Source organism: Nerophis lumbriciformis, linkage group LG28 (genome assembly GCF_033978685.3).
Source record: "Nerophis lumbriciformis linkage group LG28, RoL_Nlum_v2.1, whole genome shotgun sequence".
Taxonomy (NCBI): domain Eukaryota; kingdom Metazoa; phylum Chordata; class Actinopteri; order Syngnathiformes; family Syngnathidae; genus Nerophis; species Nerophis lumbriciformis.
Window position 1 is genome coordinate 8,191,131 of NC_084575.2, and position 14,806 is coordinate 8,205,936.

General features: G+C 41.1%; 1 protein-coding gene across 2 annotated transcripts; it reads right to left on the bottom strand.

Moving 5' to 3' along the window:
• Window positions 1-1,821: 1,821 nt before the first annotated feature.
• Window positions 1,822-14,540, bottom strand: LOC133570820 (uncharacterized). 2 transcript variants are annotated; one of them, XM_061923539.2, is made up of 4 exons: window positions 14,150-14,540; window positions 13,249-13,479; window positions 3,453-3,526; window positions 1,822-3,392 (listed from the first exon to the last, which is right to left on the bottom strand). In XM_061923539.2, the coding sequence occupies exons 1-4, from the start codon at window positions 14,250-14,252 to the stop codon at window positions 2,316-2,318; spliced, it is 1,485 nt and encodes a 494-aa protein (XP_061779523.1). In that variant the 5' UTR covers window positions 14,253-14,540; the 3' UTR covers window positions 1,822-2,315. The 2 variants fall into 2 exon arrangements, with proteins under 2 accessions (XP_061779523.1, XP_061779521.1); XM_061923537.2 differs by having other exon boundaries at window positions 1,824-3,526.
• Window positions 14,541-14,806: the final 266 nt, after the last annotated feature.

Genomic DNA, 14,806 nt, shown 5'->3' on the forward strand with positions numbered 1-14,806 from the left:
ACGAGGAGCCAGTGGAGTTGCTGCAAGACCAGGGTGATGTGCTGGACTAAGGGGGTTCTGGTGAGTATCCGGCTGGGGGAGTTGAAGGATTCAAGGAACTTTGTTTAAGACACATAAGATGGCAGGAAAACTAATAACCAAGGTTCTGGATTTAGCCCAATGAGTACCACATAAAAGTATAGACATAGGTCATTAAAGCATCATTTAATACAGCCAAACGTCCCTCTCCCACCAGCTTGGACCCAGAATTGGATTCAAAAGGACCCCTTACAGGCAGTACACCAAACAAATGGACCCACTTCAGGGACGTAGTAACAGCGACTGCACAAGCTGTGTTTGGCAAGAAGCAGAGAATTAATCAAGACTTGTTTGATCAGTACAACATGGCTGTACAGGCGCAATTTGATGAAAAAAGAAGGGCCTATATTGACCTGTGGATCCCAACATGACAGATTCAAAGACTGTCAAGCCAAAGTCCAAAGAGAGCTTTGCTCTATGCAATACATTTGGTGGGAGTCAAAAGCTGAGGAAATCCAGCGTTACGCAGACTCTATCAATTTCAAAATGCTCTTCAGCCGTCTCAAAGTCATCTTCGGTCCAGCCAAAGGGGAAACTGCATACCCTCTCTCTGTTGATGCATCCACCAAATTAAAGAGCAAATCTTGGATCAGTGGGCGTTGGGAAGAAATATTTAGTCAGTTCCTCAACAGACCACCTTCTGTTGACCAAGAGGCATTACAACAGATACCACAGAAGCCAACTAAGGCGTGCCTGTACCTCCCTCCTACTGGGGGAAAGTGAGAACTGCCATGGACCAGACACGCTGTGGTAAAGCAGCAGTTCAGAATGGCATACCTGCCGAAGTGTACAAAGCCTTAGGACCCACAGCCTTCAAGGCATTTCACGACATCCTGTTAACCATTTGGGACAAAGGAGATACTTAGCCTGACCTTGGAGATGCCACCATTGTCATATTATGTTTAAAAAAATGACAGAAATTCAGACTGTGGTAACTACAGAGGTACATCGCTTCTCTTTATTGATGGAAAGATTCAAGCTTGTGTCCTGCTAAAATAGACTAACAGATGGCATTCATGAGAATCACAATGTGGTTTCTGTCCGGGCAGAAGCACTGTTGACCTGGTATTTGCGATATGCCAACTCCCAGAAAAGCGTATTGAGCAACAGATGGACCTGTAGGTCTTCGTTAAACTAACCAAGGATTTTGACACAGTGAATCGTGAAGCACTCTGGTCTATGTTGGCAAAATTGGGTGGCCCAGAAAAGTTCACAATAATTATAAGTCTCTCTTACGATGACATGATTAGGTTAGGTCCTCTCAAACGGGGACTATACTGTCAGCTTTGGGATCAGTAATGGTGTCACCCGTCAACCTCTTCTTCATGAAAGTCATCCCCCATGCTGTCAAGGACCTTGGCATTGGCGTCTACTTCAGATAGCAAGACGGATCCGTGTTTGATCTGAGATGTTTTGCTGCAAAGACACAAGAAAAAATCATTTTCAAGGCTCTTTCGCTGATGACAATGCACTTCATGACTCACAAGGAGGACCATCTCCAAGTCATTAACGACCGTTGTGAGACATGACATCAGACCAGTGATGTTCTTGTGGGTCATGCAGCCCTTCGAGGCATCTGTGCTAAAGTCTTTATCAATAAATCCGTATACAACAGGGGCCTAGATCTTCTTGCAAAATAACACATTTCGAGTCCTCAGTGTCAGCCAATCTGGGTCATGGCACCAATTGAAAGAATAGACTTTTATTTTTGTTAAAACACCACAAAGAATCAGACCATTAGTCCTAAAAAACAGACATTTTATTCTACAAGGTCACATGCAAAGGATACAGCGCTGGTTTGAATCTGCTAGTACAAACAAAAATGTCTATCTTACAAAAGGTGTGCATAAATATATTGTACAAGTAGTATGACGGCTGGCACCACCATGGTGGAGACTTGTTTTGGAGACAGCAAGCCTGTGAAAGGGCACACTGAACCATATCATCATCATCACTTCTTAAATGTTAGCAGAAGTACAAAGTGATGTGTTAGTACACAATTAAAAATATTAGTAAGAATGGATAATAAATATAAACTGTTGTGTGGATGTTGTTTTCCAGGATGTGTAACTAAGAAACATATTTACATGTTTGCTATTGAAGTAATTGAAAAGTAACTAAAAGTGATTTGGGGTTTGTTTGATTGTCATTTAGTTGGAATCAAAAAAAAAAAAAAGTATAGTCAGATGTTAATGAAACTTTCAGGACATGTCAGAAATGGGATAAGGAACAAGTGATTAGATTTTGGTGTTGATCCTGATCATCATTTTTGGATTCTGCTTTCTTTTGAAGGATTCTTTACTACTGGGAGATTTGGCCTGGTGGAGGTCTGCAGAGCACTTTTTTATTTTACTGCTGCTGTTCTCACCAGCACACTTGTGATCTTTCAAACCGGCCTTCCTTGTAAAAGATAAGCCACAGATTGAACAAGAAAAAGGTTTTTCTCCAGTGTGTATTCTCATGTGTCTTTTCAAGTTGTCCTTGTGTACAAAACCTGTTCCACACACTGAACAGGAAAATGTAACTCCAGTGTGTCTTCTCATGTGTTGTTTCAAACTTACACTCTGTGCAAAAACTACACCACACACTGAACAAGAAAAAGGTTTTTCTCCAGTGTGTGTTCTTGAGTGATCTTTCAAACTGTCCTTCCTAGTAAAAGATAAGCCACAGATTGAACAAGAAAAAGGTTTTTCTCCAGTGTGTGTTCTCATGTGTCTTTTCAAGTTGTCCTTGTGTACAAAACCTGTTCCACACACTGAACAGGAACATTTAACTCCAGTGTGTCTTCTCATGTGTTTTTTCAAACTTACACCCTGTGCAAAAAATACACCACACACTGAACAAGAAAAAGGTTTTTCTCCAGTGTGTGTTCTCATGTGTCTTTTCAATTTACTAGGATATTTGAAAGTTTTGTGACAGTGAGAACACTTCAAGTGAGTGTTGTCAGTGTGACATGTTGCATCATCTTTAGAGTCTTCATCATCAGTGTCAGGAGAGTGTGACGTTGTGTCCTCACTATCTGATAGTGGAGCTAAGATCTTGTCTGCTTGTGATCCTCCACAGTGGTCTCCATCAGCTTCTGTTGTCATGTGTTGTGTTGAGCTGCTGCTTGGAGGCTCCGCCTCTCTCTTCTCCTCACTTTCACCTTTGACCTCATCATCTTCACTCTTCACAGGGACACCAGTCACTGGGAACTCCACCAGTCCTTCAAGATGATCTCCCTCCTGACTGATGCTGTGTTCTTCCTCTTCCTCTTTAATGTGGGGGGGCTGTGGATCCTCTGTTTCCTCCTTAATGTGTTGGAGCTGTGGTACCTCTTCTTCCTCTTTAATGTGGGGGGGCTGTGGATCTTTAATGTGTTGGAGCTTTGGTACCTCTTCTTCCTCTTTAATGTGGAGGGGCTGTGGTTCCTCCTCCTGCTGATGGAGATAATGTTCTTCATTGAGGTCTGCAGGACACGAGAAGACAAACACATGCTTTAGAAACGTCCAGCTTTACTCAGTCACACTAAGGTTATCCAGGCTTTATCCCATCTAGCCGTATCCTTGTCAGCACAAACACAATGCCACCGTTTAAGAACCCCTCTCCCCTCCAGCACAAAGCGACCTAGTACGCATGCGCAAAAGAAAATGCACGTGTCATAGTTACCGCTGACCTGGAAGTGTATTCTTACACTGTGTTTCAATGTTGCCTATTGCTACATTTCTTTGAACAGTAAACCTTGCTTGCCTCACCATCAGCAGCTGTTAGACTATTGTAGTGAATATATATATATATATATATATATATATATATATATATATATATACAAACCCTGTTTCCAAATGAGTTGGGAAATTGTTAGATGTAAATATAAACGGAATACAATGATTTGCAAATCATTTTCAACCCATATTCAGTTGAATATGCTACAAAGACAACATATTTGATGTTCAAACTCATAAACATATTCTTTTTTTTGTAAATAATCATTAACTTTAGAATTTGATGCCAGCAACACGTGACAAAGAAGTTGGGAAAGGTGGCAATAAATACTGATAAAGTTGAGGAATGCTCATCAAACACTTATTTGGAACATCCCACAGGTGTGCAGGCTAATTGGGAACAGGTGGGTGCCATGATTGGGTATAAAAACAGCTTCCCAAAAAATGCTCAGTCTTTCACAAGAAAGGATGGGGCGAGATACACCCCTTTGTCCACAACTGCGTGAGCAAATAGTCAAACAGTTTAAGAACAACGTTTCTCAAAGTGCAATTGCAAGAAATTTAGGGATTTCAACATCTACACTCCATAATATCATCAAATGGTTCAGAGAATCTGGATAAATCACTCCACATAAACGGCATGGCCGGAAACCAACATTGAATGACCGTGACCTTCGATCCCTCAGACGGCACTGCATCAAAAACCGACATCAATCTCTAAAGGATATCACCACATGGGCTCAGGAACACTTCAGAAAACCACTGTCACTAAATACAGTTGGTCGCTACATCTGTAAGTGCAAGTTAAAGCTCGACTATGCAAAGCGAAAGCCAATTATCAACAACATCCAGAAACGGCGCCGGCTTCTCTGGGCCTGAGCTCATCTTAGATGGACTCATGCAAAGTGGAAAAGTGTTCTGGGGTCTGACGAGTCCACATTTCAAATAGTTTTTGGAAATATTCGACATCGTGTCATCCGGACCAAAGGGGAAGCGAACCATCCAGACTGTTATCGACGCAAAGTTGAAAAGCCGGCATGTGTGATGGTATGGGGGTGCATTAGTGCCCAAGACATGGGTAACTTACACATATGTGAAGGCACCATTAATGCTGAAAGGTACATACAGGTTTTGGAACAACATATGCTGCCATCTAAGCGTCGTCTTTTTCATGGACGCCCCTGCTTCTTTCAGCAAGACAATGCCAAGCCACATTCAGCACGTGTTACAACAGCGTGGCTTTGTGAAAAAAGAGTGCGGGTACTTTCCTGGCCCGCCTCCAGTCTAGACCTGTCTCCCATTGAAAATGTGTGGTGCATTATGAAGCCTAAAATACGACAGTGGAGACCCCAGACTGTTGAACGACTGAAGCTCTACATAAAACAAGAATGGGAAAGAATTCCACTTTCAAAGCTTCAACAATTAGTTTCCTCAGTTCCCAATAGTTTATTGAGTGTTGTTAAAAGAAAAGGTGATGTAACACAGTGGTGAACATGCCCTTTCCCAACTACTTTGGCACGTGTTGCAGCCATGAAATTTTAAGTTAATTAAAGCTGCAAGCAGCGTTGGTCGGGACCGCATATTTGGCTGGTGCTAGTCCTAAGTGTCCCAATACTTTTGTCCAGTTGTAGTCCTAAGTGTCCCAATACTTTTGTCCAGTGGTAGTCCTAAGTGTCCCAATACTTTTGTCTAGTGTACCTACCTTGTCTGCATTGTGTGGGCACGCTGGTGCTTCCTGCTTTTAAGCAGCCATCTTGAGACAACAGCAGCGCAGCAGCATCAGCGCAGCGGTTCTTTGAAGGGTCGTAAAATTAAAACCGGAGCAGTAATCAAAACTCTGTTCCATACTTTTAATCAGAAGGGTTCAATCTCTCTCCTGTGCTAGTTTGAAGCCGAAACGACAAACGCGCTCAGAGGAGATAATGTTTGAAGAAAGGTGACCGGTTTTTACAAAAATTTTGTTTTGAAGGGGGGGTTACAAACTTCCTGTTGATTTTTGCTGGGGGTTGTCAATCTATGAAATGTAGGTCTAAGTGAGACCTACATAGACGTTTTTGTTTCATGTCTCACCGACCTTCCTAGTGGGAGTTACAGGCAGTTTTGTCATTTTTTTCTTCCGAGGAGCAGTTTTGTCTGTGTTTTATTCATAGGGGGCGCTAGAGCGTAATTTTGAGATTTGGGGTTAGGTTTTTTTACTAGATAGCAATTTTTGCCAGTCCTGATGTGTGTGTTTAGTTTGGTGAGTTTTGAAGCATGTTAAGGGGGTCAAATTACAGCTCAAAGAGGCAAAAGTGACTGTTTTTAGTACATTTTTGTCTTGAAGGGGGAATAGCCAACTTCCTGTTGATTTTTGCTGAAGGATGTTAGTGTATGAAATCTAGGTCAAATTCAGACCTACATAGAGGTTTTTGTTTCATGTCTCTACAATATTCCTACTGGAAGTTATAGGCCGTTTTGTCTGTGTTTTTTCCTAGGGGGCGCTAGAGCGCAATTTTGAGTTTAGGGGTTTGTTTTTTTTTAGATGGCAATTTTCGCCAGTCCTGATGTGTGGATCAAATATGGTGAGTTTTGAAGCATGTTAAGTGGGTCAAATTACAGCTCAAAGAGGCGGCGGAAGAATAATAATAAAGAAAGAATAAAACGCTACAGAAACAATAGGTCCTTCTGTCCCAATGCAGAAGGACTCTTTTTGAGAGTCCTTCTACAATGGGCCGTGCGGGCCCTAATCATCATTTGCAAAAAAAAAATAAAGTTTATGAGTTTGAACATCACCCCAAAGGGAATAAGCGGTAGAAAATGGATGGATGGATGGAGTTTGAACATCAAATATGTTGTCTTTGTAGTGCATTCAATTGAATATGGCTTGAAAATGATTTGCAAATCATTGTATTCCGTTTATATTTACATCTAACACAATTTCCCAAATCATATGGAAACGGGGTTTGTATGTACACACACACACACACACACACATATATATATATATATATATATATATATACATATATATGTACATATATATACATATATATATATATATATATATATATATATATATATATATATATATATATATATATATATATATATATATATATATGTATGTGTGGGGAAAAAAATCACAAGACTATTTCATCTCTACAGGCCTGTTTCATGAGGGGGGGTACCCTCAATCATCAGGATATATATATATATATATATATATATATATATATATATATATATATATATATATATATATATATATATATATATATATATATATATATATATAATAGGGCTGCAACAACTAATTGATTAAATCGATTAAAATCGATTATCAAAATAGTTGGTGATTAATTTAGTCATCGATTCGATTTTTTTTTTTTAAATAAACCTTTATTTATAAACTACAACATTTACAAACAGCTGAGAAACAATAATCCAAATAAGTACAAAAACGGTACAAAACAGTGCCAGGGCGGCGCTGAGGCTACGTGTCATGAGGTTGAGGTAAGCTAGCCAATGATGTGTCATGTGCAGCTCACGTGACGACGCCGTCCGTCTCCTTAGCTGGAAACATTTGAAAAATGGCGCAGGAAAACAGTACGGATAGTTTAGCGGAGAAACATCTTGAGGTTATTGCTTCAATGGAGAAAAGTGTACGACCCAAGTCGTCAAAAGTGTGGGAACACTTCACTTTAAAGACTTGAAAGAAGTGTGTTTCCTGCAAAATGGCACGGAAGTACAACATTGCTTCAGGAGCAGCTGAAAAGGAAACATGTTGGAGCCATGGATGAAGGGAAGAACTCACAGTACGTAACTTTTTAAGTCCATAGTGGCAACAGGCATTCATGAGTTTAGCTTTTTTGTGAGTAATGTTAACGTTATGCCTTTGTTGCAACGCGGGGCTGATAATGTGTCTCCGGCACACTTGACTCCGTTTTGAGAGAGAAAACGCACGGTTACCAATTTGGAAATAAACTTAACGGACAGAAATATCTTAGGTTGGTTTCAAAATGGATCAATGTAGCCGGGTCCGATAAAGCTATATACATCTATTTAGATTTGAGTGACGCTTTAGTATAACTAAACGTTTTGAAGGTGCTGGAATATTTCATGCTATTATTCAGAGGCAGCCTAAAATTAATCATTTGTTATTCACCACAGAAACGTGTACAATATCTGATCCAGTTCTGATCTGATGAGCTACATTTCTGTCTTATTATTGCTGTATGCTGCATCCCCAATGTCCAGAACATGGTGCCAGTATGCCAGATATTTTAATAAAATACGGGAAAGGACAGAAATGTAGTTTGTCTCTTTTATCCGATTAACCGAAGTAATAATCGACAGATTAATCGATTATCAAATTAATCATTTGTTGCAGCCCTAATATATATATATATATATATATATATATATGTATATACATAAATACATATAAATACATCCATACATCCATTTTCTACCGCTTGTCCCTTTAATATGTATATATATGCAGGGCTTGAATTGAACCATGGCAACTGCTGCATTTTCCGTGACCACCCTTGTGACTTGCCGTAATGCCCGAAAAAATTGACCGGCATTTAAGGCAAGAACATGCCGTGACCGCTCTTGACTTTTTACTTGTTAATGGACTATGGATGTAACAATAAACGGTATAATGATACACAGCAGTGAAATTCCAGATGTTTAATAACACGTTTACATTTTTAATGACCGAAAAAACGTCATTTATCAATGCATTTTACGCAACTGCTTACTTCCTGAACACTGAAGCGCCGCAGCGTCTGCTCACAACTCATCTGAAGACATCATGGAATACAGAATGAAGGTCCATGTCTTTGGAAATTGTCCCTCTCCCGCAGTGGCCATCTACTGTTTAAGACAGTCAGTGAAAAATGCAGAGCCCGTTGTAAAGCAGTTTGTCAACCGCGACTTTTATGTAGATGACGGGCTCACGTCACTTCCCTCCGTCGAAGCTGCGGTGAAGCTGCTCAAGAGGACGCAAGAGGTTCTGTCAGACTCAAACTTGAGGCTTCACAAAATGGCCTCAAATAAAGGAAGTTATGAACGCATTCCCATCTCAGGACCATGCCATCGGCTTGGAGGACCTGGACTTCACTTCAGATGTCTTGCCCATGCAGCGTAGTCTGGGACTTGGCTGGGATCTAATGTCAGACACATTTACCTTTCGGGTAGCTGATGAGCAAAAGCCTTTCACCCGCAGAGGTGTCTTGTCGACTGTCAACGGCATCTATGATCCCCTAGGATTTCTTGCCTCTGTCACCATACAAGGCAAACTGATCCTGCGTGAGCTCATGGAGAACAATGGAGATTGGGATGCACCTCTTCCTCAAGAAATGGAAGAGACATGGTCAACGTGGCGAGGCTCATTGAAAGATCTCAGCAATCTCCAGATCTCAAGAGTTTACACACAGGCCTCTCCTACAGCGGTGTCAAAAAGAGAGATAATCATCTTTTGTGATGCTTCCACTAAGGCAATTGCAGCAGTTGCATACTTAAAACTAACAGAGAAAAATGGAACCAACCACGTGGGCTTTCTCATGGGAAAAGCCAAGCTTACACCCTTGTCAGAACAAACTGTCCCTAGACTTGAGCTTTGTTCTGCAGTATTAGCGGTGGAGCTTGCCGAGCTCCTCACCTCAGAGATAGACATGGAGGTTGACATCACTTTCTACAGCGACAGCAAGGTCGTTCTTGGTTATATCATCAATGCCAGACCTCTTGTACCAGTGTCCACTGACCCAGATGACCCCCAAATACTCTCACCAGCAACACTCCTCACACAAAAGGTCAGTCTCTCAACTGCTCCCGTAGGCGACTGGGTGAAAGATCTCCACAAGCAACAGCGGCGTCAAATCCAGCATTTGGCTCAAACCTTTTGGGACAAATGGAAGAAGCAATACCTAGCCACACTTCAGCCACAAAGGAAGTGGCATTCACCCCACCCTAACCTCCTGCCTGGAAGTGTAGTGCTCCTCAAAGATGACCAGCTGAAGAGAAACCACTGGCCTTTAGGACTAATTACACAAGTCTTCCCAAGCAAAGATGGCAGAGTTCGCAAAGTGGAGATAAAAGTCTCCAGAAAGGATGGGACCAAAGTGTTCCTGCGGCCAGTCACAGAGACAATCCTGCTTATGGCACCAGAGAAGCCAAAGTATCCTTTGGGACAGTTTGGTAGTGGCGGCTTAATCCGCCAGGCGGGGAGTGTTCTGTCTTGTTTGTTGAATTTATTAATAATATATGTAAAACCAGTGTTTAAGTTCACTTTGGAATTCAACAGTGAGGTGCACTTCCTCCTTTAGACAGCAGGAGGGAGCATAGTCTAGTTTACAGTAATGTCCATGTTAACAGGGCTCAACAAGGAGTTCCTTTCAAGTCTACTTTAAGCTAGTTCGGTGACGATTGCAAACGTTTTCATCTGCTCGAATCTCATGCCAAACAAAGTATCATCGGTATGTATTGTTGAGTAGTATGCTAATATTTGATTGAGTTGTATTATTTGTTGGTTGTGATGTAATTTGGGACGTTTTATGGCCAAAAGTCAGTCATGCTAATTTTCGTAATTCATACAGTGAAGTGAATGTTAGCATAGTAAGCTAGTTTGCTGTAGAGCACTTAATTTACATATTTTGTGGCATTTATTTATCCATTTAAGTTCAATACACAGCATAATGCATGTTTTATTGTAGTGGGCTTGTGTGTGTGCAATTGGCTGTGTGTGCATGTCTATAATGTAAGCATCCTTTCTGCTTGTATGCTTTCAGTTTGACCCTTTTTACGGTCAATAAACCTGTGGACTAGAAGACGTTTTTCAGAGTGTTTGATCAAGAAAAGGTGTTAGGGTAAAGCCAAGATATTTCTACATATCGAGGGCGGCACAATATATATTTTTTAAATATCTGACTTGTATCTTCTGTAGGGATATAAATCCTTAAGAATTTATCGATATGATACCCTAATCGATACCAGTATTTATCAGTACGCTTATCGGTACTACATGTAAATTGTGGAAATAAAAAAGTGTAAAAAAGGCATTTTACCGTATTTTCCGCACCATTAGCCGCACCTAAAAACCACAAATTTACTCAAAAGCTGACAGTGCGGCTTTTAACCCGGTGCGCTTTATATATGGATAAATATTAAGATTCATTTTCATAAAGTTTCGTTCTCGCAACTTCGGTAAACAGCCGCCATCTTTTTTCCCGGTAGAACAGGAAGCGCTTCTTCTTCTACGCAAGCAACCGCCAAGGTAAGCACCCGCCCCCATAGAACAGGAAGCGCTTCTTCTTGTACTGTAAGCAACCACCCGCCCCCGGAAGAAGAAGAAGCGCGGTGCATGCTGGGATATGTGACGTTTCATTTCCATTTGTGTGTTTATGTAAAGACCCCAAAATGGCTCCTATTAAGTGTGTTGTCTGTCTAATTATAAATAATGCAGACGAGGCGTGTTAACTGAGTTCTCAACGTTTACTCACAGCGTGCTCATAACCACATTCTAACTCCCAGCATACAACAACGCTTCTCAGGGCTACCGCGCATGCTCGTCACTATCGTTGCATGCTGGGTAGTGTAGTTGTTATATTTGCTAGCTCATAACATCACATTAAGAGACACGTTTACGCGCTTAATTCAATACTCGCCGTCATTCCGGGTGGATTGACAAAAGAACTCCAGCCGCTAGATATTGGTATCAACAGGGCATTCGAAGCTAGACTGCTAACTGCGTGGGAACAGTGGATGACGAAGAAGCGTGCGGTGCATGCTGGGATATGTGACGTTTCATTTCCATTTGTGTGTTTATGTAAAGACCCCAAAATGGCTCCTATTAAGTGTGTTGTCTGTCTAATTATAAATAATGCAGACGAGGCGTGTTAACGGAGTTCTCAACGTTTACTCACAGCGTGCTCATAACCACATTCTAACTGCCAGCATACAACGCTTCTCAGGGCTACCGCGCATGCTCGTAACTATCGTTGCATGCTGGGTAGTGTAGTTGTTATATTTGCTAGCTCATAACATCACATTAAGAGACACGCTTACGCGCTTAATTCAATACTCGCCGTCATTCCGGGTGGATTGACAAAAGACCTCCAGCCGCTAGATATTGGTGTCAACAGGGCATTCGAAGCTAGACTGCTAACTGCGTGGGAACAGTGGATGACAGAAGGCGAACACACCTTCACTAAGACAGGGAGGCAGCGCCAGACGACGCCAACATCTGCCAGTGGATCGTAAATGCCTGGGCAGATATTTCGGTCACAACTGTGGTCCGAGCTTTCCGGAAGGCAGGATTCACAGAACTGCTGGATAACAGTGACACTGACTCCGATGACTTCGACGAGACGGAACCGGCCAATTTGGATCCCACATTTGCCCAACTTTTCACTTCGGACACCGAAGACGAAGGATTTATGAATGAAGAATAACTTCAGAAAGTGAGCGCTATGTTTATTTTGTGTGTTGTGACATTAACGTTCGAGCAACATTATGTTGCTATTGCTCTGCACTATTTTGAATTTTACTATGTTTGTGATTGCACATTTGCGTACATTTTGGGAGTGAACAGAGTTGTTAGAACGCTGGTTTTTAATATATTATTAAAGTTTGACTGACCTATCCGACTGTTTTTTTGACATTCCCTTTAGCGCAGCGTAGGCGCGGCTTATAGTCCGGGGCGGCTTATAGGTGGACAAAGTTTTGAAATATGCCATTCATTGAAGGTGCGGCTAATAACCCGGGGCGGCTTATAGTGCGGAAAATACGGTAAATAGCATTCCTATTAGCACAAGAGGTGGAACACCTCCAACATGATGTTCTGTAACATCTCAGAGCAGGGAAGTCTTTTATCAACAGCTGTTTATTTGAAGTCTTAAAGAAGTCAACTATGTGTGCAGTGCAAGGTGAAATGCAGTTATGTCATCTTCTTGTCAATAACACACACATCACACTTTTGCGTGTTGTTGCTTCCTTATTTGTCATTATTCAAAGCTGATTTTAATGTGTAGCAGCGGCAGCTGAACTCAATGTGACAACGTGTCATAGTTACGTCAGTCAGCTGGAATTAAAAATACCAATAGTTGTGTCGTTAGTCCAGAATCTTCACGGTCCTCATGGACGACATAATTAGGAACCAGTACTAAAAAAAATGGTACTTGGTATACATCCCTAATCTTCACCACTAAACCTTTGAAATATGCTGACATATGTGCTGCTAAAGGTAAATAAACAGTAGCCATATTGAATGTTTGCCTTCATTTGACCACGTGAGGTAAGGAGGACGGCCTCTAGGTCACATGGTTACACCCCAGCAATTACACTGTTGATGATTGATGAGCATTTATTTTTAAAAGGACGTGTTAAACAGCAAGTATATCTCCATCTTTAGTCATAAATGTGGCCCCCGGATGAACATGTGTCACAAACATTGTATTAGATGATATGTGGATGTTGTGCTTACTTGGACTGTGATGAAGCTGTGAGGACTCAGGTGCTTTGTCTTCATGCTCTTCAGTCTTCACAGAGACAACAGTCAGTGGAAACTTGCTGACATCATCCTCCTCCTGCCCTACAGGACACTCTCCCTCCTCTTCCTCTTTCATGTGTGAGGGCTGTGGATCCTCTGAAGTGAAACTGTCCCCCTGCAGATGAGGGAGACATTCTTCTTGGTGTCCAATCAGCTGATGGATGTCTACAGGACACAAACAAAACACATTTTAACTCCTACATGCTAAATATTAAATCATACATGAAATATAGGGCTGTGGCTATTGAAAATGTCATTAATCAAGTGTTCTACTGGAAATGTTTTCGATTGATCGAGTAACTGGATAAAACTTAGTGTTGCTTAGTTAAAGACAAATTTAAGCGACTTTAAGACATTTCACTTAATAATGAACGGCCAATTGATTTGAGATGGCAAGAGATCAAGATGTCATCTTTAGATCAGGCTTAGTTTTTTCCACAATCACTGCCACAGGTCAGTATAGCTTTTACACACATAAATAACGTGTCAAACCTGCCAGCTAGCAGGCTAGGTTTACAGCGTCAGTTACCATGGTAACTGACTCTGACTTTGTCTTACCTCTCTTATTTTTGGAGGTCAAACTCTGGAGCTTTACATACTCAGGAGTTTGCACTTAACCTGCTCTCTGGAATATTCCCCCGGTGACTGTGTGAGTTTTGTGTAAACATGTTGATACACTTTGTTACAAACTGAGAGGAACATCAACCTCTCATAAATATTGTGTGTCTGAACATCCTCACATGACAATTCATCTTCCTATAGACAATCTATTGAAGAAAAGTGTTAATAATAAATATAAAGTTAGTAAAGATGTGAGAGTAAGAAGTAAACAAACCTGTTGTGTGTAACACAACTTGATGTTTTTCATGTTGTCGCTCCTTCTCCTCTTTTGTTGGACAAAGTTCCTCCTCGTACTCTGCTATGGTTCTTTCGCACATTTTCACACAATCACAACACTTTACACTCACACTTGATCTCTGCTTAGCGATGTGTTTTCATCTCTCTTTGTTAGCAGCTAACAAGCTAAGCTAACTAGCAAGCTAAGCTAGCTGGAGAAGCATCAAAGTGCGCTCAGACTAATATACAAACAGTTATTATGACTCTATTTAATAGAGTGTAATAAAGGACATATATGTGTACATGGACGCACAGATTAAGAACACTGAACTGTGACGACTGCAATAACGTCTTCACCGTCAGACGCCATCTTGCTTTATCCTCGCCGTGTTTGCTTCGCGCGCAGTCTTGTCAGATCTCGCGAGAGAAACAAGTAACCAGCTCTTTCCCAGATCTCGCGAGAGAAACAAGTACAAACCAGCTCTTTTCCAGATCTCGCGAGAGAAACAAGTAACCAGCTCTTCCCCCCCACCCCCAGTACAACTATTTCAACATTCTGAAAATAAAAAAAAACTTTTACATTTTCAAAACAAAGACATTAAACTTATTTTGGTAAATAAACAGTAGCTTATATGACCCCTTTAAATCATAAGTT